The 25,059-nt window shown below is 44.8% G+C and overlaps 1 protein-coding gene across 1 annotated transcript in view; it reads left to right on the forward strand.

The window, feature by feature from the left end:
- Positions 1–15,182, forward strand: part of YAE1 (YAE1 maturation factor of ABCE1) — a 105,440-nt gene extending 90,258 nt beyond the window's left edge. Inside the window, exon 3 of the mRNA XM_044065595.1 lies at positions 14,581–15,182. Within this exon, the coding sequence (XP_043921530.1) occupies positions 14,581–15,047 (467 nt within the window). The 3' untranslated portion in view covers positions 15,048–15,182. The remainder of the gene's footprint in view (positions 1–14,580) is intronic.
- Positions 15,183–25,059: the final 9,877 nt, after the last annotated feature.

Genomic DNA, 25,059 nt, shown 5'->3' on the forward strand with positions numbered 1-25,059 from the left:
CAGAAGACACGGACTTGGAGGAAGGGGAAGGCTCCCCAAGATCACCCCCTGAGGATGTCTCATTTGGAGACATCATGGAAATGCTCCGCATAAGGGGGGGGTGGTCTGCCCCCAAGTCTTCGGACGAGTCCGTGTTCTTGGAGGCATTTGAAGCGGGCCCGTCTACCTCTTGGGTGTCCCCTCCTGCCGACCCCCTGGTGGACCTCATTACCACCAGGGCGTGGAAGGAACCGGACACCGTGGAGCCAATCCCAAAAGGCCCGACCGTATTCTCAGTCCCCTGGCTGACCGTGCCCATTGGAGTAAGGGGCCTCCGGTAGATGCCATGTTGACGGCGGCTGCCACCAAGAGGGAACTTGCTCAGGAGAGTCCCTCAGTCCATCCCGAGCAAGGAGTCTCGGATGATGGACCGCTTGGGGAAGCGGATGTTTAGTTCAGTGACCTTCTCAGTGAGGGCGCTGAACTACCTGGCACATGTGATTAGGATGCAGCGCGATCTTATAAAAGAATACGCTGCATCCCCCCCAGAGTCCATGTCGGAGGAGGACAAAGTGCTGCACTCCACCCGTATGGCCACTCTCAGGTCCGTCACTAATACCTCTATGCGGCTACTGTCCCATGCTACGGAAGGTGCCGCTAGAGCCGCAGGGGCAGGCCTAGTTACCAGACGTCAGGCCTGGCTCCGTCATTGCGATTTCGAGCCCTTCAAGGCGCCGTTTGCACGCCCTTTTGATGGTTCTGCCCTCTTTGGCAAAACTGTTCGTGACACTTTGACCCAGAGCGAGAAGGACGGGAAGACGCTGTCTGCCGTCAGAATCCGCTTCTCTGTACCCCAGAGGCCCTATTCTAGGAACCAAAAGGGTCAGAAGAAGATGTGGTTCCGGAAGTCGCAGCAATCCCAGCCTGCTCCGGACAACCAGTCCTTCCGTGGCAGAGGAGGACAGGGAGGACGCCGCCCTAGGGGCAGAGGGGCTCCCAGGAACTTCGGGTCCAGAGAACCCTTCTCTGAACGGCCCGCGCAGCAGCCCTGAAGGGTTGCCCGGCTGCTCCACTTTGGAGGCAGTCGGGGGACGTTTTTCGGAGCACCTAGTGGCATGGGAGTCCATAACATCAGACCGCTGGGTCCTCCAGATCATATCCAGAGGATACCATATCCCTTTCCGTCACATGCCAAAATTGAAGTCCCTCCCCGACGTTCCACCCGGTCAGTGGGAGGCTGCTTTGGCAGAAATTGGCCATCTGCTAAAGAAAAGAGCCATCCAGCCCGTCCCCCCAGACCAGATCAGATCAGGTTCTACTCCAGGTTCTTTTTAGTGCCAAAAAAGACGGGGGATCTAAGACCAATTTTAGACCTTTCTCTCTTGAACCTGGCAGTTCCCAAGGAGAAGTTCCGAATGGTTACATTGCAGTCTATTCTCCCCCTGCTGGGAGAAGACCACTGGATGTGCTCCATAGACCTCAAGGATGCGTACTACCATATACTAATGGACAGGCGCTCCAGGAGGTTTCTCCGCTTCCGGCTGGGAGCCAGTCACTACCAATTTCGGGTCCTTCCCTTTGGTCTCACCACAGCCCCCAGGGTGTTCACCAAAGTATTAGCAGTGGTAGCGGCCCACCTGAGGCTTCAGGGGGTGCAGGTCTGGACGACTGGCTTCTCACCGCCCCAACAAGGCATCTACTTCTCCTGGCGCGAGACTCCTTTCTCCATCTTGCTCCTCATCTGGGCATCACGATAAACACAAAAAAATCCAATCTAGCACCCACGCAGTTCATAGATTTTATAGGTGCCAGGTTAGACACGAGGAGATTGAGAGCCTTCCTCACTGCGGACAGAGATCAAAACCTGCAGCTCCAGGTGCTGGCCATTCTCCACTCAAGCTCAGTTCCGGCGGAGTTGGTCCTGAGGGCCCTAGGGTCCATGGCGGCAGCGATAGCGCTTCTTCCTCTCGCCAGGTTCAATATGCGCATCCTTCAATGGACACTCCTAGTTCAGTGGTCGTATCTTGCTCTTCCTATGCATCATCCCATTGCGATCAGCAAGGCTTGCAAGCGGTCCCTCCTGTGGTGGCTACACTCTCCAGATCTCCACGAAGGCCGCCCCTTTTGTGCCTCTCCCCCTCTCGCCACGGTGGACACGGACGCCTCCCGCCTCGGGTGGGGGGGGCATTTTGCAGGCCGGACGGTCCAAGGCACGTGGAACGATTCAGAGACCTCACTGCATATCAATGTTCTAGAGATGAGAGCAGTGCTCCTAGCGTTGCTAGCACTTCAGGCCTTTCTTCCCTTGGGAACAATTGCGATTCAATCGGACAACATGTCTGTTGTCTGGTATATCAACAAACAAGGAGGAACCAGGTCTTACCCTCTTTGTCGAGAAGCCATGAGAGTGTGGGAATGGGCAATCTCCACCAACCGCTTTCTCATAGCAACGCATATTCCGGGTCGGTCCAACATCCTGGCGGACAAACTCAGTCGCACCATTCTCACCCCTTACGAGTGGTCTCTCAATACTCAGGTAGCGGAACGCATCTTCGCACGGTGGGGAACTCCTTGTTGCGATCTTTTGCCTCCCTCAAACACCAAGTGCGACAGTTTTTTCGCTCTAATACCTCCTCCCGGAGGTGCCCCAAGAGACGCTCTGGTGCATGCTTGGCCACCCGGTCTTCTGTATGCTTATCCCCCCTTGCCTCTGATGCTCCAAGTTCTTAGAAAGCCTCTCGGTTGGGGTGCAGCATGATTCTCATTGCTCCATTTTGGCCTCGACAGATCTGGTTCCCTTTCCTAAGGTCTCACTCAGTGAATCCTCCTTGGATTCTAGATCCCATTCCGGATCTGATATCTCATCCTTCCCGCTTATCTCCCCCGAATCTGGACAACCTGAAGCTGACCGCTTGGCTGCTCCAGTTCCACTCCTGATCAGGACTCCCGGTATTTCGTCCCCTGTTAAGGCCATCCTGGTGGCGGCTCATAAGCCATCCACTAGGAAAGTCTACCGCAGTAAGTGGAAACGGTTCTCCTTGTGGGCGGAGCGGCAAGGCCTAAACCCCTTCACAGTTCCTCTCCCTTTGGTGCTTGACTTCTTAACCTCTCTTTTTAATGATGGTGCCAGCAGTTCCACGGTCATAGTACAACTTGTGGCAATTTCTCATTATCATATTGGTCATGACTCCAGTCCTCTGATGTATGCCAAATTGTGTAAGATTTTCCTAAAAGGTACTTTCCTTCTCAGGCCCCCTGTAAAGCAAGCGGTTCCTCCTTGGGACCTTTCTTTAGTCCTCCAGGCCTTGACCGCCCCCCCCCCTTCGAACCGGCGGCTACGGTAGATCTGAAATTCTTATCTTTCAAGACCGCATTTTTAGTAGCCATTACTTTGGCCAAGAGAGTCTCAGAGCTTCAAGCATTATCAGCTAAACCTCCTTACTTGGTCTTTCATCCGGACCGTGTTTACCTCAGGACCAACCCGTCCTTTCTTCCTAAGGTAGCTTCAGAAGCAAACATTAATCAGTCCATTAACCTCCCTGTTTTCTTTCCTAAATATCAAAACAAGGGTGAATACAAGCTTCATTCCTTAGATGTTCACAGGCAACTTAGATTTTATCTAAACAGGACGGCTGGTCATAGGCAATCTGACCAGTTGTTCATTTCCTTTGCTAAATTTAATTTGGGCAAGCCAATTTCTAAAGTCTCATTATCTCGCTGGATTTCACAATGTATCTTATTGGCTTATCAAGCTTCTGGAAGGCCCGCACGGAGGTGTACATGCCCATTCAACCCGGTCAGTCTCTACCTCGGCCGCCTTTAAGGCTAGGATTCCTCTAGATGATATTTGTGCAGCAGCCACTTGGGCTTCATCTCATACCTTTATTTCCCACTACAAGTTGGATCTTACATCTAGGGGTAGAGCATCCTTTGACTCCGCGGTGCTCCGGAATATCCTTCCATGATGGCCGCCCAAGGTTCAGGTAGCTGGGGACTCTGTCCCACAGGTTGCAGACAAATGAATCTCCTACTTCAGATTTAGAAGTTATGTACTCACCATAACGTTCCATCTGAGTAGGTGTATTCATTTGTCTGCAACCATCCCGCCCTCCTATCCCCCTGGCCTTTTCAGTTTCCTGCATATGATGTGTTACCCTTTTCAGGGTGTTCATGCTGTTGGCAAACTCGATCTGAGGTCATGTAGGGAGAGCAGGGCATTATGGGTGAGGGGAGGAGCTGAGAGCTCGGATCCATAGCTGGTAAACCATGCCAGTTCGGATCCGATATCGGATCCGTAACCCACAGGTTGCAGACAAATGAATACACCTACTCAGATGGAACGTTATGGTGAGTACATAACTTCTAATTCAGTGCACACCTTCACCAAACACTATCACCTACCTCTATACTCTAAGACTAGAGCTGGTTTTGCCACTGCAGTTTTGCAGGGCCTACTAGCTTCTTCTAACCCTGTTTGACTCCACCTCCCATTCTTAGCTTTGGGATTCACCCCAAGTGTGATGACTGCAGCAGGGTAATACGATGAACATAGTACAGTTTTGTACCTACCATAAATGTAGATGTTCGAGTGTTCACCCTATTGCAGTCCAGGTTACCCTCCCTCCATCCCCTCTGAAACAGCTGAACTTATCTCTACCACTCTATCCTATACTACCTCTGTGGTGTATTTGCTTGTGCCTAAGGGTTTTGTTTTATTTTTATATGGAGATATATATATATATATATATATATATATTTTTTTTTTGCCTACCTGTTGGGGGCACCTGACATTTGGGGCAAGAAAAAACAAAGAAAATGGCGTTGGATGCCTCTTGTATATCCCTGGCGCACTGACTTCAGGGAAGAAGTGACAGCAACTGACGCCAGACCAAGACTTTGGAATTCGGTCCAACTGCGGGACCGCCTGACGGCAGGAATAACCCAAGTGTGATGACTGCAGCAGGGTGAACACTCGAACATCTACATTTATGGTAGGTACAAAAGTGTACTTTTCCTTACCTAGACGATTGGCTCTTCACTGTTACCTCCAAGCGTCTACTTTGCATGGCCAGAGACTCCTTCATGCATCTTGCAGTCAATCTAGGGATCAACATCGCCAAGTCCCGCCTAAATCCGACACAGACTTTGGAATTCATAGCTGCACAGTTGGACACACTACTTTTACAAGTTTTTCTCACTCAGGACAGGATCCAGAACCTACGGGCCCATGTGTCAGTGATCCTCTTCCCCAGGACACCGATGCCGAGCGACATTCTCCATGCCCTAGGTTCCATGGCAGCAGTAATTTAAATTTTACCATGTGCGTGTCTTCACATGAGGGTGCTTCAGTGGACCTTGACAGTTCAGTGGTCTTGGTTAGACCTCCCCATGGACTACCCTGTACGGATCAGCAAAGCCTGCAAGACTTCTCTTCTTTGGTGGCTCCAATCGCCGGAAATCTTGGCAGGTTGCCCATTCTTAACATTCCCAGTCCAAGCCTCAGAGACCACAGGTGCCTCCTAGCTCAGGTGGGGGGGGGCACGTTTTGGGAAGGACAGTCCAAGGCATGTGGTCCCAAACCGAGACCAGATTGCATATCGGTGTTCTGGAGATGAGGGCAGTGCTTTTAGCATTGCAAGCCTTTCACACTGTTCTCCCCCCGGGGATGATTGCAGTTCTGTCAGACAACATGTCTGTTGTCTGATACATCAACAAACAAGGAGGGACCAGATCTTACCCTCTCTGCCGCGAGGCCATGAGAGTGTGGGAGTGGGCGATTTCCACCAGTCGGTTTCTGATTGCAACGCACATCCCGGGCCACTCCAAAATTTTAGCGGACAAATTGAGTCCAGCTTTTCTAATGCCATACGAGTGGTCTCTGAAACCGTCAGTAGCGGAGGAGATCTTCCTAGCTTGGGGTCACCCTTGCTGCGATCTCTTCGCATCTCCTTCCAACGTGAAGTGCAGCGAGTTGTTTGCTCTAATCCCCTCCCCAGGGGACTCTCCCAGAGATGCTCTAGTTCATGCTTGGCCTCCTGGGTTACTGTATGCCTATCCCCCGCTACCTCTAATTCTGAAGTTTCTTCAAAAAGCATACCGACTGGGGTGCAAAGTGATCCTCATTGTCCCATTCTGGCTTTGTCAAGTGTGGTTCCCCTTCCTCTGGTCTCATGCTCTAACTCCTCCATGGATTCTAGATCCCTGCCTGGATCTCATATCCCATCCCTCGGGCATCAGTCCGCCCGACCTAGACAGCCTCAAGCTGACGGCTTGGTTGCTCCAGTTCCCCTGATTGCTAGGACTCCCGGTTTATCATTTTCGGTAAAGGCATCCCTCAAAGCTTCCACTAAGAAGGTTTATCGCAGCAAATGGAAACGCTTCTCTATTTGGGCTTCTCAGAGAAACATAGATCCATTTACTGCCCCGGTTCCTGCAGTCTTGGAGTTTTTGTCATATATTTTTCAACAAGGGGCTAGTTCCTCCACAGTGAAAGTATAACTGGCAGCCATATCTAATTTTCATATTGGTGAAAATTTGAATGCTCTGGCCTCCTTGAGATTGTGCAAGGCCTTTCTAAAAGGTACTTTTCTCTTCCGTCCCCCCTTGGGACCTTACTTTAGTTTTGCAGGCATTGATGGCACCCCCTTTTGAACCAGCAGCATCAGTAGACTTAAAATTTCTGTCCTTTAAGACAGCCTTTTTAGTGGCCATTACTTCCACTGAACGGGTTTCTGAGATCCAAGCTTTGTCTGCCATGCCCCCCTATTTGATTTTTCATAAAGACAGGGTTTTACTTCGCACAAACCCTTCTTTCTTACCAAAGGTGGCTTCTGAATCTAACATTATCCAGATGATTAATCTGCCTGTGTTCTTCCCAAATTTACATACAAGGGTGAATATAAGCTCCATTTGCTAGATGTTCATAGACAGCTTCATTTCCATCTGCACAGGACTAAGCAATTTCGTAAGTCTGACCAATTATTTGTGTCCTTTTCTAGACCGTTTTTGGGTAAGGCCATTTCCAAGGTCTCTTTAGCCAGGTGGATTACACAATGTATACTGCAAGTCTATAAGGATAAAGGCCTATCCCCACCTGGTCCTATTAAAGCCCATTCCACCAGATCTATGGCAACTTCTGCTGCTTTTTGGTCTAGGGTTTCTCTGGATGATATCTGTGCAGCAGCGACCTAGGCAAGGACACATACATTCATCTCTCATTATAAGTTGAACTTGATCTCTAGAGAGAGAGCATCCTTTGGCTCTGCGGTGCTCAGGAATATCCTTCCATGAGGGCCTTCCAGGATTTTTGGTAGCTGGGGACTCTGTCCCACAGGTTGCAGATAAATGAAGTTAACTACTTCAGGTAAAGAAGGTATGTAGTCACCATAACGTTCCATCTGAGTAGCTATTCTTCATTTTCTGCAACCGTCCCTCCCTCCTTCCCTCGAACTCTGTATTCTGTCGCATATCGTCTACTCCGAGGCGATCTCTGCTTAACATACAAGGCCATGTCAAACCCAGAGCTGTTGGACATGCTACACTTAAAGAAATCCCATTCCCTCAAAGCCACATGCTCCAGGGATCTAAATCTTGTCATCACAATAAACAAAACATGCTGGAGGGATAGGTTCCTGACCCAGAAACTCCCCAGACTCTGGAATAGACTGCCCATACATGTCAAGCAGAGCACCTCTTTGGCCCTCTTCAAGCAGAGCACCTCTTTGGCCCTCTTCAAAAGGAACCTTGATGATTGGATGGGAGAAAGGAAATTCACCCCGGGGATCACGTCAGTCGCCCTGCTAGACAGGGGTCCAGGGAAGTAAATAGTGTGGGAAGAAATAGCCAGGGAATTGTTATGGCTAGGCTTGTATAGGCCCTAGGGCCGATAGCCTAGTACCAACCTATGAATCTCTGACCCTGTTCTAGGTTAACGTTATTGAGTTGCTAATAGTTTGGTCAGTGGCAAACTCGATCTGAAGGAAGGTAGGAGAGGTGAGGGATTATGGTAAGCGGAGGAGCTTGGAACAGATGCTTGATAAAATGTTGCCGGCTCGGATCCGATATGGATCCGAATACCCACAGGTTGCAGAAAATTAAGTATAACTACTCAGATGGAACGTTATGGTGAGTACATAACTTCTTTTTAAGGCATAGGCAAACAAACATACAATTGTATAAAGGAACACAAACCATGTTAACATGTTGACAGTAACAAACATTATATATCACACATATTTTATGATCAGTCCAGTATTACATAAATTGATCAGTTCCTGCCTTCCTGTAAACCTCACTCCTCCTGCAAAACATTCTGCATGTATTGTTCCCATAATTTCCATTTTTTTCTCTGTAATTTAATCATACCCTTTTCTAAAGATCCCACTTGCAGTTCTTTTATTTCTGTTACAATATTCACTATTTGAAATACAGTTGGTTTAGACTTTGATTTGCATTTACCAGTAATAGCTTTTTTGGCAACCACTAAAATGAAGCTCAACAAGGTTTTATGCTTAGGCAATTCAGATCTTGTATCCTAGCCGAAAAAAATTATTTCCTTAGTTACACCGATGTTCTTCATCTCGCATTGCTGCAGTCCTTACACTTGGGTAGTCCGCTGTCCTCGGTCGGCCCGAATATCAAAGTATAAGGCTGACGTCGGTCAAGGCGCATTTGACTGACATCAGGACGTCAGGGTACAAATGCGCATGACCGACGTCATATCCTCAGTCTTTTTTGCCGCATGGTCCGATGCAGAAGCAGCGTTGCAAGTGCCGGTTGGCGTTCTGAAATTGTTCGATTTCGGAGTTTCAGACCGAGTCAAAGTTGGCTAAGTACCCGTTGGGAATATTTTAGTTTTTCTTGCCTCAGTGGTTTACCGGATGTCAGAAAAAGTGAATAATTGTATTTCTTGTGGGAAACAGATACCGCATAGAGACTATCATACTTTGTGTATTCCTTGTTTAGGGCCTGAGCACGACGTTGTTGGGTGTCGCTCTTGTGCTAGATTCAATAAGCGCACTATAAAGAGAAGATTAGATTGTGCCAGGTTAGTCTTCGGAAGCGGTGCAATTATAAAATGCCGCCGGATGCTCCGGCCCGCTTCTTCAAGAAGCGCAAGGACAAAGCAGTTAAGCCTAGGCTAGAAGAACCGTCCGTATCGGACGCCGGTTCTTTAGAGGTGTCGGTGGAGCGGTGGTTCCACCGGAGGTTTCTTTGGGATCCCAGGGAGAGACTTTGTTATTGCAGGATGTGGCCTCTCAGGAGGCAGGTCAGGCTGATGGGGCTTCTCAGGTTACTATACTCCCTCCCTGCCTAGGGTGGTTAGGCCCTCTCCTTCTGTTTCCAAGGCTTCTCCCAGAGGCAGGCCAGGTTTAGCTTCAGTTGGTGTCACCCCTAGTTCTTCAGGAACTGTGCCCAAGAAGCATATGCTTAAAATGGCAGAAGATTTGATTACTTTGATTAGGGTTCTTTGCCCTCCTGATAAGAGACCTAGGGTGGAGCCTGAGCTAGGAGTTTTGAGCAGGCTTGGATGTTTCAGAGTCTTCGGCTGAAGACTTGCAGGAGTACTCTCCTTATTCTGATTCTGATGTGGATGATTCTACTCCTTCTGCTTCTCCTCCTGAGGATTTTTCTTTTCAGAAACTCTTCATTCCATGAGGGAGCATTTTAAGTGGGAAGGTCAGGACTTCTCTGATTCCAGGAAAAGGCTTAGGGAATTTTGTTTTACCCCAGCATAGGCCTTTGGCTATACCTCCTGTTTTGGATGTAGTGGAAGATGTTTTACAGAGGCTTCTCTAAATCCTGATTCTTTGCCTCCTGCTCCTGTTAAACCGGATAGGTATTACAGGGTGCCTGAAGCTCATAAGTATCTTTTTAAGAGTCCTAGGGCAGACCCAGAAACTGTTAGCCAGGGGCCTAAAGGTGTTAAGGCTTCTGTTGTCAAGAATCCGGTTCCTGCAGATAAAGAGGCCAGGGCCTTGGATAGATGGGGAAAGAAAGTTTATACTTCTTCCACTCTAGCTATGAGGGCTTTGAATTGCCAGTTTCACATGTTGAAATACCAAAACTATCTCCTTTCACAGTTAAAGTCTAAGGTTGATGCTCTGGCGGAAGGTATTGATTGTAAAGAGTTGCAAGATTTAGTACATGTTTCTGAACAGGTGGGTAAGCATTCTTTGCAATGTGGTTTTGATGCTGTACAGGCCTCGTCTAGGGTGGCTGCCACTGGGTCAGTTCTTCGCAGGCACGCCTGGCTGAGGGATCAGAATTTATCTGACCATGTTAAAACAAGGATTTTAGATGCTCCTTTACAATCTGATGTGTTGTTTGGTTCTCCTGTTGAGGCAGTTTTAAAGAAAATGGAAGACAAGGCTAAGTCTATGCAGACTGTTAAAGATTTTTGCAGGTTCAGCCTCCAAAGTTTAGTAGAAATTGGCCTACTAAGGGGTGGACGTATCCTTCTTATGATTCCCAGTCTAGGGGTAGATCTAGACGTGGTAGGGGCAGAGCTCAGGGCTCTTTCAGGCCTAGGACAGGAGTTCTCCTGCACAGTCTTCGGTGAGGGCAGGGGTCAGTCCTTTCGTAAACAGACCCAATGACCTACCTTTTCAGCTGCCAGAGCCTTCTCGTCTGGCAGCACCTTTGGGAGGAAGGTTGGCACTTTTCAAAGAAAATTGGAGTTTAATTACCCAAGACAGATGGGTATTGGATATCATACACCACGGTTACAGGTTTTATTTCCATACCTTGCCTCCTTTCAAAGGCATGCCAGACGTTCCTCCTCAACAGAGAATAGAGGCTCACAGGCAAATTTCTCTGTTACTTCAAATAGGGGCCATACAGCCGGTCCCTATGCCAGAAGTGGGCCTAGGATTTTATTCTCGCCTGTTCCTAGTACCAAAGAAGGGGAACACGTGGAGACCAATTTTGGATTTATCTATCCTCAACACTTATCTGGACATTCCCAAGTTCAAAATGTTGACGTTACAGCAGCTTTTACCTCTGCTGGGCAAAGATCATTGGATGGTAACTTTGGATCTCAAGGAGGCTTACCTTCATGTTCCTATCAGACTAAGTTGCAGGAAGTATCTGCGTTTTCGAGCTGGGACTTCTCACTATCAGTTCTCTGCATTGCCCTTTGGCTTATCTGCTGGCCCCAGAGTGTTCACGAAGGTTCTGGCTCCAGTGATAGCTTTCTTCAGGCTAAAAGGAATACAGATCTATCCTTATTTGGACGATTGCCTGATTCTGGCTCAAGGAAGGACGAGCTTCTTCATCATTTGGAATATGTGATAGCAGTGCTAAGATGCCTGGGGTATTCTGTGAACGAAATAAAGTCCAGTCTAGTACCCTCTCAGGACATGTGCTTTCTGGGTATAAGACTGAATACAGCATCCCAGATGGCCTTTTTGACCCCGGACAAACAAAAGAATCTTTCCCTTTACTTCCATCAACTATCTCATCAGTCCGGGCTGACTGCAAGGACAGTCCTTCAAGCCTTAGGGTTCATGGCATCTTGTATTCTGGTGCTTCCCAATGCCAAACTGCATATGAGGAAGCTACAATGGTATCTCAAAAATGTATGCACACAGCACTGCCAGGATCTGGACACTGTCATTCAAATAATACCTTGCATTCAAAAGGAATTTTTGTGGTGGGCTCAGGAATGTCACCTAAACAAGGGACTCTCTGTGACCCGGCCAGAGGCGAGTCAGATTTTAACGACAGATGCCTCAGACAAAGCTTGGGGAGCTCATCTGAATGGAAAGTGGATACAAGACAAGTGGCCTGCCAGACTACAACATCTACATATCAACTTGAAGGAGATGTTAGCAGTCCAGTTTGCTTTAATAGCTTTCAAGGATTTACTTCTTCCAGGGCAGGTGTTGATTCTAACAGACAACACAACTGTCATGTGGTACATCAACAAGCAAGGGGAACACATTCTTATCCTCTATGCAGGCAAGCAATGATTTTGTGGGAGACTGCTCTCAGTTTACAGCTCAATCTTCAGGCAAGGTTTCTGCCGAGCACAGAACTCCTTAGCAGATGTGTTGAGCAGACGAATTATGGATCCCCACGAGTGGAAATTGGATCCTCATGTATTTCAGAAATTGACAGTGTCATGGGGAACTCCAGACATAGATCTGTTCGCTTCTCCACTAAACCACCAGCTGCCAAAGTTTTGCACAAAAAGGTTTCATCCCACAGCTTGGAAAGTGGATGCTCTTTCCTTCAATTGGAGCAATCTTCATGTGTATGCCTTTCCGCCTCTGCCTCTCCACCCAAAGGTACTACTAAAGGTCAGACAAGACAAGCCAAGGATGATTTTGATAGCTCCAGATTGGCCTCAACAGCATTGGTACCCATTACTGAGAAGCCTGGTACGGAAGCCTCCATGGCCTTTGCCTTCGATTCCACACCTGTTGTCTCAGGAGGACAGTCATTTGCTCAATGTCAAGCTTCACTCTCTGCACCTAACAGCCTGGCATATTCTGTTTTGAACCATAATGGGCCTCCACTTCCACAGCAAGTTTTGAATGTTATTTTGGAAGCTAGAAGGCCTAGTACAAGGAAAGTGTACGCAGATAAATGGAAGAGGTTTTTATTTTGGAGTGCAGCAAAGGATTTTGATGTTTCTGAGCCTAATTTAAGTGTGGCTCTTCAATATCTTACTGAGTTACTGGACAAAGGTTTGTCCTTCTCTTCTATTAAGGTTCATGCTGCAGCAATTTCGGCTCACTATGATTGTGACCCACCATTGTTTTCTCATCCTTTGTTCAAGCAATTTCTTAGAGGGGCAAAGAATATAAGACCCCCACGAAGAGCTCCTACTCCTGCTTGGGATCTCAATTTTGTGTTGGAGAAACTCACTCTACAACCTTTTGAGCCTGCAGCTACTACTGAGTTGAAATATTTATCATGGAAGACTGCCATTTTGTTGGCCATTACCTCTGCAAGAAGGGTTTCTGAATTGCAGGCCCTTATGGCGGTTGAGCCTTTCTTAATTTTCCATAAGGATAGGGTATCTTTACGTACTAATCCTTCCTTTATGCCTAAGGTGGTTTCTAGTGTGGCTTTAAACCAAACTATTCATTTGCCTACTTTTTATGCAAATCCCCAAAATAAAGGGGAAAAGATTTTGCACACTTTAGATGTACACAGGCAGTTGCGATATTATTTGGACAGAACTAAAGGGTTTAGGCAGTCTCAGCAGTTATTTGTTTCTTTTGCTTTGAGTTCTCAGGGCAAGCCTGTGTCAAAACAAACTATTTCTAAGTGGATTGGGTTTTGCATTGCTTTCTGTTATTCCCATCATGGCAAGGAGATTCCAGCTGGGATTAGGCCTCATTCCACTAGGGCTACTGCCACTTGACAGCTTTTTGAGGGGTGGCAACCAAGGATATTTTGGAGGCAGCTACTTGGAGTTCAGTGCATACTTTCTCTAGGCATTATCACCTACCACTTTACTCTAAATCCAGGGCTGGTTTTGCCACTGCTGTTTTGCAGGGCATTTTGGCAGCTCCTGCTTCCTTATAGTTTGGCCATCCTCCCTTACCTCTGCTTTGGGATTCTACCCAAGTGTAAGGACTGCAGCAATGTGAGATGAAGAACATAGTACAGTTTTGTACCTACCATAAATGTAGATGTTCAAGATCCACATTGCTGCAGTCCAATTTACCCTCCCTCCTTCCCTCTGTAGTTAGAGATGGTTGTGTGGGTTGGGTTGTAAATATTGTGTATATTGTATATATTGTACATATAATTAGTGCAAGGGTGGTTGTTTGTTTGTTTGCTGTCTTTTGGTTGTGACCTTTATTTTTAGGGTCTTCTGACATCTGGGGCAAGAAAAGACTGAGGATATGACGTCGGTCATGCGCATTTGTACCCTGATGTCCTGATGTCAGTCAAATGCGCCTTGACCGACGTCAGCCTTATACTTTGATATTCGGGCCGACCGAGGACAGCGGACTACCCAAGTGTAAGGACTGCAGCAATGTGGATCTTCGAACATCTACATTTATGGTAGGTACAAAACTGTACTATATGCTCACCCAATATTTCTGATAAAGTACTGTGTGGGAAATTTTTAAAATCTGCCAACTCATAACATATGTTCTCATTTACGTCTTTTCCATCACACTTCCGACATTTCCATCAGCCTGAGGAAAAATTATTTGGAGTCTGCTTTGGGTATAAAAATACCTATGCAAACACTTCCAGTTCAAAAATCCTAAATCTTGTAGACTTGATTTCATATTGTGCATATAGCTTTCTTAACCACTACCCACACTAAAAATAAAAGTGCTTTAAGCCAGTATCACAACCAGTTCTTTTTGAAATACTGACTAATATACAGCCAATGGGCTAAGGGCATGTAAGGTAATGTAATGTTAAAACTTATGGTGGGGTGAAAAAAGAAGATGCCTTGACAAAGGGTTATTGATTAGTGTTTTGAGTGGGATAAAATTGCGTAATGTCACTTGATATAAATCTTTTTAAGTTTTCTGCGCAGCAGAATGTTGTTTCAAATCCCTTATTTCTTTATTTGGTTCATGCTGTCTTGTTTCAAGATAGAAGATTGTTTTCCTGTGTCATAAGACAACACTGTAGCAAATATAATTCTGTATTTTTTATTCATTGACAGTGCCTTGCAGACCTGGTGCCAGATACATGAGCAGTACAGAGAGCATCTACAGAAAATACAGAGTCTTTGGGATCAGGTAGTCCATCATGAGAAACACATGCTTGAAACTGTGAGAGTAGGCCATAAGCCAACCCACCTAGGAGATTTGGCAGACTCTGTTGAGGATATGGACATTGGTGAAAAAAGCTTCAGGCAGCATGAAAACAGAAGCAGAGATGGTGCTGGGGAAATGAAGGAGGACTGTCTGAAGAATCCAGACATTGTCAGTTGCAAAGAACAAGAGAGCATTTGTGTGAGATCCTCAAGTTCAAATATGACCACATACACTATTGAACAGTTATTGCAAAAAACATCTCATTTAGTGAAGGAACTGGATTTACCAGTAGAACTGACAGAGTACATTTCACATTTAGAACATTAATTCACAAAATCTGGATAACTGATCTACTGAAGTGTGTGTCCAGAAAATATGACTTTTTTTACAGTGTTAAAGTTTTTCTGTTCTACACTTTACACGCGTTTCATTTGGATTATGTAGTAAAACACTACAGCAGAATGCTTCTCATTGTTTTTATTCTTTGCATGCATAGCAAGTCTTGTTTTCCATGAAATACAGTGGTATGGTAACAGGTGTCTTTCATGGATGTTGATCTTTCAGTTTGGAAGTTTAGCAGTTTAGAGAAATGTGGTACACTGAGTTTGTGCAAAGGAAATCCATGGTTTGTGCATGTCTATTGTGTGCAGTGTATGTCTTTTTTTAAATGGTGAAGTTTTTATCACTATGAATATCCTGTTATCGAGTAATTCGAAGTATCTGCCTTCTGAAATGTAACGCAGTGTTGGCACTGAATACTCATGAACTGGTCTGTTCTTGAAGGAATTTTTATGATGCATCACTATAAACAAATCAGAAGATTGAAAATAATCATAGCATTCATTTAGATTTGAGTCAGTAAATAAGTAAAAAAGGTGAAAGTAGAGAAACATGAGTTGGTGTCCTGTATTTACAGAACTGAAAGCTCAAGTACACAGTAGTGCCATTCACATATGTGAGGTAGATACCTATCCATTTAAAGAAAAAGCCATCTGAGAAAAAAAAAAGAAATAAGGTTATGAACACTGGTGTGCATTGAGTAATAACTTTTCCTTGTTTTGTATTAGGAACACTTCACCCTAGTTTGCCCTTTTTTGAGGGGGGAGGGTTGCCTGCAGTGCCTAATAACTATTTTTTTTGTTTGGTCTATCATATAATGTAAGTTTTACACACTAGCACAGTAAGCAGTTTCTACACCATGAAAGAGAGAGAGAGAGTATTTTTATACGTCAAAAGACCGTCTCAAAGAAAGGTACAACTGAAATGACTAGATTCACCGTGATACATGATTTCATTTTCATTTACAATTGAATATTAGTATTTAATATAATTTCATTTGCATCTGAAATAAAGTGCCTAATATTTAGACTTGTGTGAGCTTTTCCACTTTCAGAAATAAAGACTTGAAGATTTCATCTGAATGCTAAAAGGAAGGTAAAACTATGAAGAGGTCTACATTCTACAAAATGGCAATTTGTGTATCATGATGTAAAACTCTCATGGTAAAATGTTTAATTATTAACACTTTAACCTTATGGTGTTCTTTTATGTTCGGAGGTGATTCTGCAACAGTGTATTATCCATCTTCTAGGGAATAACATTGGTTACTTCTCTGTGCCTTAAAGCAGACCGAGTAAGGCATTTAGTTGGAACAGGAAATTCCATTATGGACCATACCTCTCAACCTCTTAGAGTGAGCAATCTGGACAAAGCCATAAATAAAAGTGGTACAAAGGCCTGAAAATAGAGGACAGTTTTTAAATATTTTTCTTACAAACATAGAAAGTTGATAGAATAACAGGTTTTGTATTAGCATGAATTTTCTGAAGGATATTAAGTCTGAAACTCAAATGACTGTCATTATTTTCTAACTTCAGTCTGTAGTGATTTGCCAGAAAACCACAAGTGTATGAAAAATGGACCAAAAATATAAAGACAAAATCTGAACATTCTGCGAAAATCTGTACAGTTAAGAGGGTATAGATGGCACCGGGCAGTGCCTGAGACAAATATTCAAAGGCACATCTGGAAAGATAACATTTTATGCTATTCTATTTTAAGAATTTGCTCTTTATGTAAGCTCCATAGTTCTGAATTCCATGAGCTATTTTTATTTTCTATGGCTAACTGATGATTTTGTAATGACTGATATCAGTCAAGGTGTTGTTTTAATATGGTCATTAAGTGTCCAAATGCTCCCTTTAGTTTATTGGTACTTTGCTGAACCTCAAACCTCAAACTGAATTGTTAGAAACTCGTTTAACTGACTGCTGATTTTACTGAAATATTTAGTCAGTTATGGGATAGTTACACGTAGCTGTGGAATAAGAGAAGCAAAGGTATGTAAAATTATGCAAGTATTCCTTGCCTATTTTTAACCTGGTGATTCATGTTACTTCTACACAACCCTACCAGTGTGGTTTCTTCTTGTTTGCTGACATTGATTCTGTGGAGCCTTTCCCTTTTTTCTTTTTGATTTATTTGACCATGATGTCTATATTCTTAAGTAAGGGTATGACTGCTGTGGGGGCTAACCCCTTTGAAAAAATTCAGGTACTCGTCACTGTGTGGTCTATATTCTTAAGTAAGGGTATGACTGCTGTGGGGGCTAACCCCTTTGAAAAAATTCAGGTACTCGTCACTGTGTGATGTCATTTAGTTGTTTTTTGATGGAATGAGTTTTCAACCATTTGGATTCAGTATTTTGAGATTCAGCCAGATGGCATCTACTGGATGATGAGGGACCCAGTTGCAAGTACATATTTTAGCTGCCTTTGTTACTTTAGAGTAAAACCTTTACTTCTGGTAGATACTTTTAAGACAGTGACTAAATTATCTTAGGTTCATAGGTAAGTACTAGGCTATCTGCCCAAGGGCATTTATAAGCCTAGCCAGAATGTGTGTTGGCTTTCGCCACCCCCTTAGATTAGTTCCCTGTGCCCCTATCCAGCAGAGCCATTAGTTTCCTGTGCCACTGTCCAGCTGAGCCATTGCAGTGATCCCCGAGTTAAATTTTCTGTTTCCCATCCATCCGTCAAGGTTTCTCTTGAAGAGTGTTAGTGAGGGGCTCTGTCTGATATATATTGGAATCCTGTTCCAAAGCCTGGGGAGTCTCTGGGACAGGAATCTATCCCTCCAGCATGTCTATTTATCATTGTGGTGAGGCTTATATCTCTAGAGCGTGTGGCTCTCCGGGATTTGTTTTTTTTTTTTTTTTTAGGTGGAGCATGTCCATCAATTCTGGGTTGGACAAGGCCTTGTATGTCAGGCAGAGATCACCTCTGAGTAAGCGGTATGCAACCGAGTACAGCTGGAGTTTCTTGATTTGGGCTGCATAGGGCATCTGTTTGAGGCCAGTAATCCTCTTGGTGAGGTACTTTTGTGGTCTTTCCAGCTGTTGCAGGTGTCTTGTAAGGTACATCCCAGATGGGGCGTTGTATTGTATGATGGGTCTAATGAGTGATGAGTAGAGAGGCACAATAACCTCATTTGTTCTAGATGCAAACTCTTTTGTGATTAGACGGGCCACATAGAAGGATTTTCTAACCACCTTGGCAATATGATTATCAAAGGAGAGATTACTATCTACTTGGGTCCCCAGATCCTTTATTACATTTTCTGTATTTAGGGGACTACCACCTATGTGGTAGTTCGTGAGTACTTTGTTTTTTTCCAAAGGGGATGGCTATGCACTTTTTGACATTTAGTTTGAGGCCATGATTTTGACTCCAGGTATCCGTCTCAGTGAGACCCTTCTGGAGGGTGTCTGTATCAGCCGGGGAATCGGTTATGCCCCCTAGTTTGCAGTCATCTGCAGACTTTGTCAGCCATAGTCCTCCTATACTTGCCTGTACCTCTGAGAAGTATATACCGAACAGGAGGGGTCCTAGCTTAATTTTGATATCTGCACAGTATTCTTTTGACTATGGCTCTAGCTGCATAGCATAATGACAGCTTTTAAAAAAAAGTATAGTTGCCCATTATTTTTGAAAGGGCTTTCCACTGTACCACCTCAATCCCTTTGTCATCTGGTAGAAGTCATGACTTAAATAGTGTTAACAGATTGTTTTCTGTGACATAATATTTCAGTTAATTGCTTTAATGTTTAATTTCTAGGACTGGTATGCATGCCAAAGAAACTGCTGTGATTGCAGTAACTGTGCATAGCCCCTGCACCTAAAAAGTCTTTTGGCTTTTCCCGGTTAGGGGTCACCACAGCAGAAGTCCGGTCCGCTAATGATTGGCAGTGGATATTTACGGTGCCAAGTTGCCAGCCCGACGCCCAACCTTCAAAGAAGGCACACCCATTTACGCACGCACCTACCTGCATGTCTTTAGGCGTCACTCAACAGCGGGGAGGACATGCAGACTACACACAGAAGGCACTCCAGCCGAGAATCGAACAGGAGAACCTCTTGCTCTGAGGTGACCGCTAACCGCTGCACCACCGTGGCTACTGCTACTCCCAATTTTTTTTTTGTTAAATACTTTTCTTCAGTATTACATTACTAGAGATCTGATGTGTCTTCTCATCAAGGGTTTTTTTTCCAAACTTATGCCTTTCTGCTTCTAGTGTGATTAATTTTTTGAACGGTTGGCCAGGCTCTTTTTAGGGTTTCGCTTTAGCACAGAAAAAAATTATTAATGTTGGGAAATGTTTGCCCAGAATCGCTAACTGATACTGTCACTTGCATGGATCGTACATCTGAAGTGGTAATGGACATAGAATGAATGTTGGGTCTGTGTGTAACCTACAGTGTTTATCTGTGCCACAGACTAGGTAGTTTCATGTATTTGTGCTTTACCAAAGTACTTGATTGGTTTTGGGCTTTCTCAGTGTTCTAGGATTTATCATTCTGTAGTAACACTGTAATACTTAAATTGTCTGAATATATGATCAGTATCTTTATGCACTGTACATTCACTCATTTTCACAAGACATGCAGCTTTTTAATTATTTTGTAATGACTTGATTACAGTTAGTCATTTTTACCAGCAGTAACCAAGCCTGTGTGTTACATGCTGATGGTAACTGAGACTGACACTTTGCTGTTAAGTAGTAGCAAAGCCTATGTATTCCATGGTGATAGTAGGTGAGGCTGTGACACTGCTGTATTAAATTATGTTTTGTGCTGATGGTGTGTAGCTCTAGCACTACTGTGTTATGATGCAACAACTTATGTGGACTTGTAGATCGATGGTAAGTGTTGCTATGACAGCACTCTTTTTTTTTTATGATGTAAAAAAACCTGTAGTGTTCCATGCTGATGGTAACGGAGGCGCTGGTGCTATGCTGTTAAGAAATAGCAAAGCCTGTGTGTTCCATAGTGTGATGGTAAATGAGGCTCTGACACTGCTGTATCAATTTGTTTGCAACACAGCCTTTATGTTCCATGCTGATGGTATCTAGCTCTAACACTACTGTTTTATAATGTAACAAAGTCAGTGGAGTTGTAGCTTGATGGTAAATGATGCTGTGACACTACTCATTTTTTATGATATAACAAAGTCTGTAAGTGTTCCATGCTGATGGTAAATGATCTGACACTGCTGTGCTGTGATGTAGTAAAGCCTCTGTGATGTTGAACAGTACATCACTGTTGCACTAGTCTAAACTGTTTGGGTACCATTTCCTGCCAAATGGCTAGCTTTTCATTGCTAAAAGGCACCTTCTGTCAAGAGCTCAAACAGACTCCATTAAAAAATAAGACAGAGTGACAAAATATCCTGCACTTTCTTGCAGGCAAGTGCTCTCCTTCACTGGGCTTTAGAGAACTATCTGTCAACCCTGTGATCCTTTAAACCTGGACTAGTAAGTCTCCTGTTGAGAACTTGCACAGTGTTATTTCTGAGGATTTTTTTTTTTTTTTTGTGGGAGGGGGGTGTGGAGGACTATGAAACATGTATGAATAGGACTTGTCACTATTTGTCAGGAGATTATTTAACATGTGAAAGCTTGTATGAACTAATTGTGTAAAAAAATTCTGTGTTTTGACATTTGTTTCCTACATGTTTGTTTTTGTGGCAGGTTATTGCTCTTTTGGTGTCTGTCAGTGATTTTCCTACTTCAAAACCACCTTTTTAGTTACTCTCTGCTACCTGTTGTCAGTGCTTCCTTATCTGAATGTATGGAGCAGTTACAGGTTGCCTCATAGGTTTGTAGGTAAATACTAGGCTATCGGTATGCAGACAGTTACAAGCCTAGCCAATAACCAGAGGTCAAAAATCATACCCTGTACTTTGCATCTGTTAGGTAAAAACCTTAATCATTATGCCAACCTGCCCCCTCTATAAGTTAATCACCTTAACCATTATACCAACCCCTAAATCCTTAATTTTTCCTTCTGCCAATATATGTTCATTTGATTCAACGTGTGGGCTATTTGATCTGGTTAAGACTCTTCCCTTACCCACAATTCCCCTCTACTGTCTGAATTACTTAAGATCTCATTTGTTGCCTGCCAAACCAGAAGTATTTGCTGAGAGCTCTACCTTTTTCATAATAAGTAAAAATGTATTTATATTCTGCATGTATGTGCCTTCTGTGGAAGGTTGGGCGCTGGACTGGCAACTCGACATCGTCAAACTCTGCTGCCAATCATGAGCAGACAGGTGATCCGCTGTGGCGACCCCTAACCGGGAAAAGCCGAAAGACGTAGTAGTATAAGGAATTTAAGTAGGTTAGTTGTTTTCCTGTAATAGTGTTTTTGGTGTGCAGTTTTATAGAACTTTCTAGTGCCTTTCTTAGTGTTCTTGTAGGTTGATGGCTAAAAGTGTATATATAAGTATACTGTTGCAATATCTAGGATTATATTATTTTATAATAATAGATATACTTTTCGTCATAACTTTAGATTATGATACATTTTGATAGTGTTTGTAAGGTTTCAAAAAAACTTTGTTCCTGATGTCTGAGAAGTTTACTGGATTTAAAAAGTTTTTTCTGTGGGCATAAGATACTACCGCAAGACCCACATTGCCTTTCTTTATACTGCTTAGGACCTTCCCACTTGCAGGGCAACTGCAGTATTTGTGCTGCCTTCAGCACAAGGGCTATCCAAGGAAGAAAGAAAAACTTATACTCAAAGGACATCTTCCCCCTCACACATGGGGATGGTCCAGAATGTCCATGGATTCAAAGGTATCCCACCGACTCTCCTTCTGTTGACAAGAGGAGAGAAAGTGAGCGAACAGACCAAGGGAAAAGGTATGGAGAGAAGTCGAAAAAGGCATAAGGAGAAAAAGTCTGAAAAAAGACAAGAAAACATGGACAAAGCTAAGAAAAGGCCTTCTGATCCAAGTGCTGCTTCGGAGTCCCTAAGGTGTCAATGCAGTTGCATCCTACTATAACTAGGATTCAAAAGCTCTGGCCATGGAGAAAAGGAATTTTTCAGAGAATCTGCCCCAGATTTCACTCCCTGATACTTTAAAAGCTACCATCAAGACCTCTGTCAGTAGCTTCTTCAAGGTTCAGTTTATGATGAGATTTTTGAGAACACAGATTCAGCCAGGAGTTCTGCCAGCCCCATCCTTGAGGAGGGAACTGGGATCCATCGACACTATCCCCTTTATGGAGCCGACGCACATAGGTCTGAACCTCCTCACTCTACCAGTGCCTGATCAGCCCTGGAGACTTCAGCTTCAACTTCTTCCCTCACTTCCTCAGCACCATTGCATTTGGGTCAAGTAGAGTCTCAGAGCCAGAGCATTGGAGTCAAGGCCCCAAGTCAACTGCAAGGTTTTTGGAGCAGTCTGTACCCCTCAGTGCTTCAGCTCTAGATAGTGTTATTCTGAGGGTCTCTTTAGAGCTGTCTGTCTTTGGAGTCGAGAAGGCGGCAGATTCTGCTGTTATGGGTGTTTTTTTCTCGGCACTATTGGCTTAGCTGGCTTTTCAGGGCTGTAGAGGGCTTTGGCTGGACCAAAAAGACTGGTGTGTGCACAGAGTTCAGATCCATCCCAACTTCCACTGGAGCCTGTACCTTCTTCCTGTCATTTGGGTTGACAGGGACAGGTGGATCCAGTCAGCTTTGAGGCTGCTTTACCTTTAAGCACCATGTCTGACTCCAAGGTGCCTCTTTCAGAAAATGACTTGCAAGCGGAAGCATTTAGACTCCTCTCCCAAGTCTGCCACTGAGGATACCTACTTAGATGATGGGGAAGGCTCCTTAAGGGCACCTTAAAGACGATTCATTTGGAGTCAGTATGGAATTGATGAAGCAGCAGGAGAATGGCCCACATAAGCTCCTTATTCTGATGAGTCAGAGTTTTTCAAAGCTTTTGGATCTGGCCCTTTAATGTCCTGGGTACTTTCACTTCCTGACACCTTAATAGATCTTGTCATTCAGAAGGATGGAAGGGACCTGATGTTGCAGTGCCTATCCCCAAAAGCTGGACAAGATTTTAGTTGCCCCTAAAAATAGGAAACATTAGTCCTAGGTTCCACCAGTAGATGCTGTGGTGGTAGCAGCAGCCATGAAAAGGAACTATCAAAAGAAAATTTCTCTGTCAATCACCAAACGGAGTTGGACTGCTGAGGGAAGCAGTTGTATGCTTCAGCAACTTTTGCACTTTGAGCACTGAACTATCAGGCACACTTGACATATTTCCAAAGATACTTCATCAAGGAGCTTTCCAAGTCTGTTTCAGGTAGCTTACCTGTGGATTGTCCAGAAAGCTGTGGACACCCAAATGTTTACCATACAATCTTCTAGTGTAGCCATGAGACTGTTATTTTAATGCAGGTGATGGTACATCAAGGGCAGCTGGCACAGGTATTACCATGCAACATCATACCTGAATGCGGCTATGCGATTTTGTGGAAAGCTGTAAGATGTCCTTCATAAATTCCCATATGATGGTTCCACCTTGTTTGGTCCAAAAGTGAAAGAAATGCTTACCAGTACCGAGCAGGACAGTTAAGATCTTGTCTGCCATAGGAATCCATTTTTCTATTCCTCAAAGATCCTTTTCTAGGAATCTGAGTAGAGATAGGAATATGTGATTCAGAAAGTCCCAGGGTTTTCACCAGGACACTCCTGAGGATAGGCCTCCCCAAGACAGAGGAGGAGACGTCTGACTGGATGTTGCTGAGGCAGAGATGGTCCACAAAATCAAGGTTTCAATGGGCCGTTCACTGAGAAACCTTATCAGCATCCCTGAATGTTTGCCCAAGTGCTGCACTGTAGAGGCAGTTAGGGGAAGCTTTTCCTTGCACCCTCTAGCCTGGCAAACCATAACTTCCAGTTCATGGATGTTAAGTATTATCACCAGAGGTTATACAGCACCCGTTTTAATTTCCACAAAGGCAAGACTACAGATTCCCACTACTTCAGTCAGTTGGACTCTGCAAAAACAGAGGATCTGAAGTGGTTAACTTCATTTGATCTGCAACCTGTGGGATTCGGATCCGAGCTGGCAACTTTTACAAAGCTTAGATCCGAGCTTCTAGCCCCTCCCCTTACCCATAATCCCCTGCCAACACTGACTGACCTCAGATCTAGTTTGCCGTGCTTCAGATCAGCAGCTGGATTTTGAGCTCCTAGTTTGCAGGGTTTTTTGACTAACTTGTGAGAAATTTAAAACTTTTTTTCTATCTCCTTTAGTGTATGAGACTGTTGTGGTTAGGTTTCCCTTTGTTTAAACTCTTATAGCTAGATTTTTTTAGTCAAATTTTAGTTAAATTTACCCTCCCTCCCCTTCGCTGGTACGTAGTCGGTGTGTTGTGAGTTTGGGACCTAGCGAGTGTGTTTCCTTAAAATGTCTGAGGCCCCAAAACCAATTTTCTCCAAGTGCACCGAGTGTGGCCATAAGCTCTCCCTAGCGGATGGCCACACTCAGTGTGTTCTGTGCCTTGGGGTTGAACACCTTTCCTCTGGATGTTCTATCTGTGCGGCATTCAACCCCAGGGCACTGAAGGACCGGAGGTCAAAGATGATCCTGGCGGGACTCTTGCCCCCAGATTTGGTTTTGGCCTCCAGTGCTTCTGTGGCCTCCTCCCAGGCTTCGGTGGTGGCCACTCCTGCCTCTCTCACACCGGCTGGGACTCAATTTCCCACTTTGGCGCCGGAGGCTAGGGAGGCTAGGTAAGAAAAACAGAGGGAAAAGCACCACAAGCGGCGGGCCGAGGCCTCCGCTTCGGCCCCGCCGGCTAAGCGGGCTTCTCCCTCCAGGTCCTCCAGGTCTAGGTCTCCTCCTTCTCGGCTCCGGTCTCCATGCTTCTCACCAGGACCCGAGGAGGAGGAGGCCCGATCTCCGAGGTCATCGAGGCGGCACTCCCGGCCAGCCTCAGTGGCCTCGTCGAGATCGACTCGTAGCCTGTCTGAAGCTGATTTGGACCGGG

Source organism: Protopterus annectens, chromosome 3.part0 (assembly GCF_019279795.1).
Source record: "Protopterus annectens isolate FY-2018-M chromosome 3.part0, PAN1.0, whole genome shotgun sequence".
Lineage (NCBI taxonomy): Eukaryota > Metazoa > Chordata > Ceratodontiformes > Protopteridae > Protopterus > Protopterus annectens.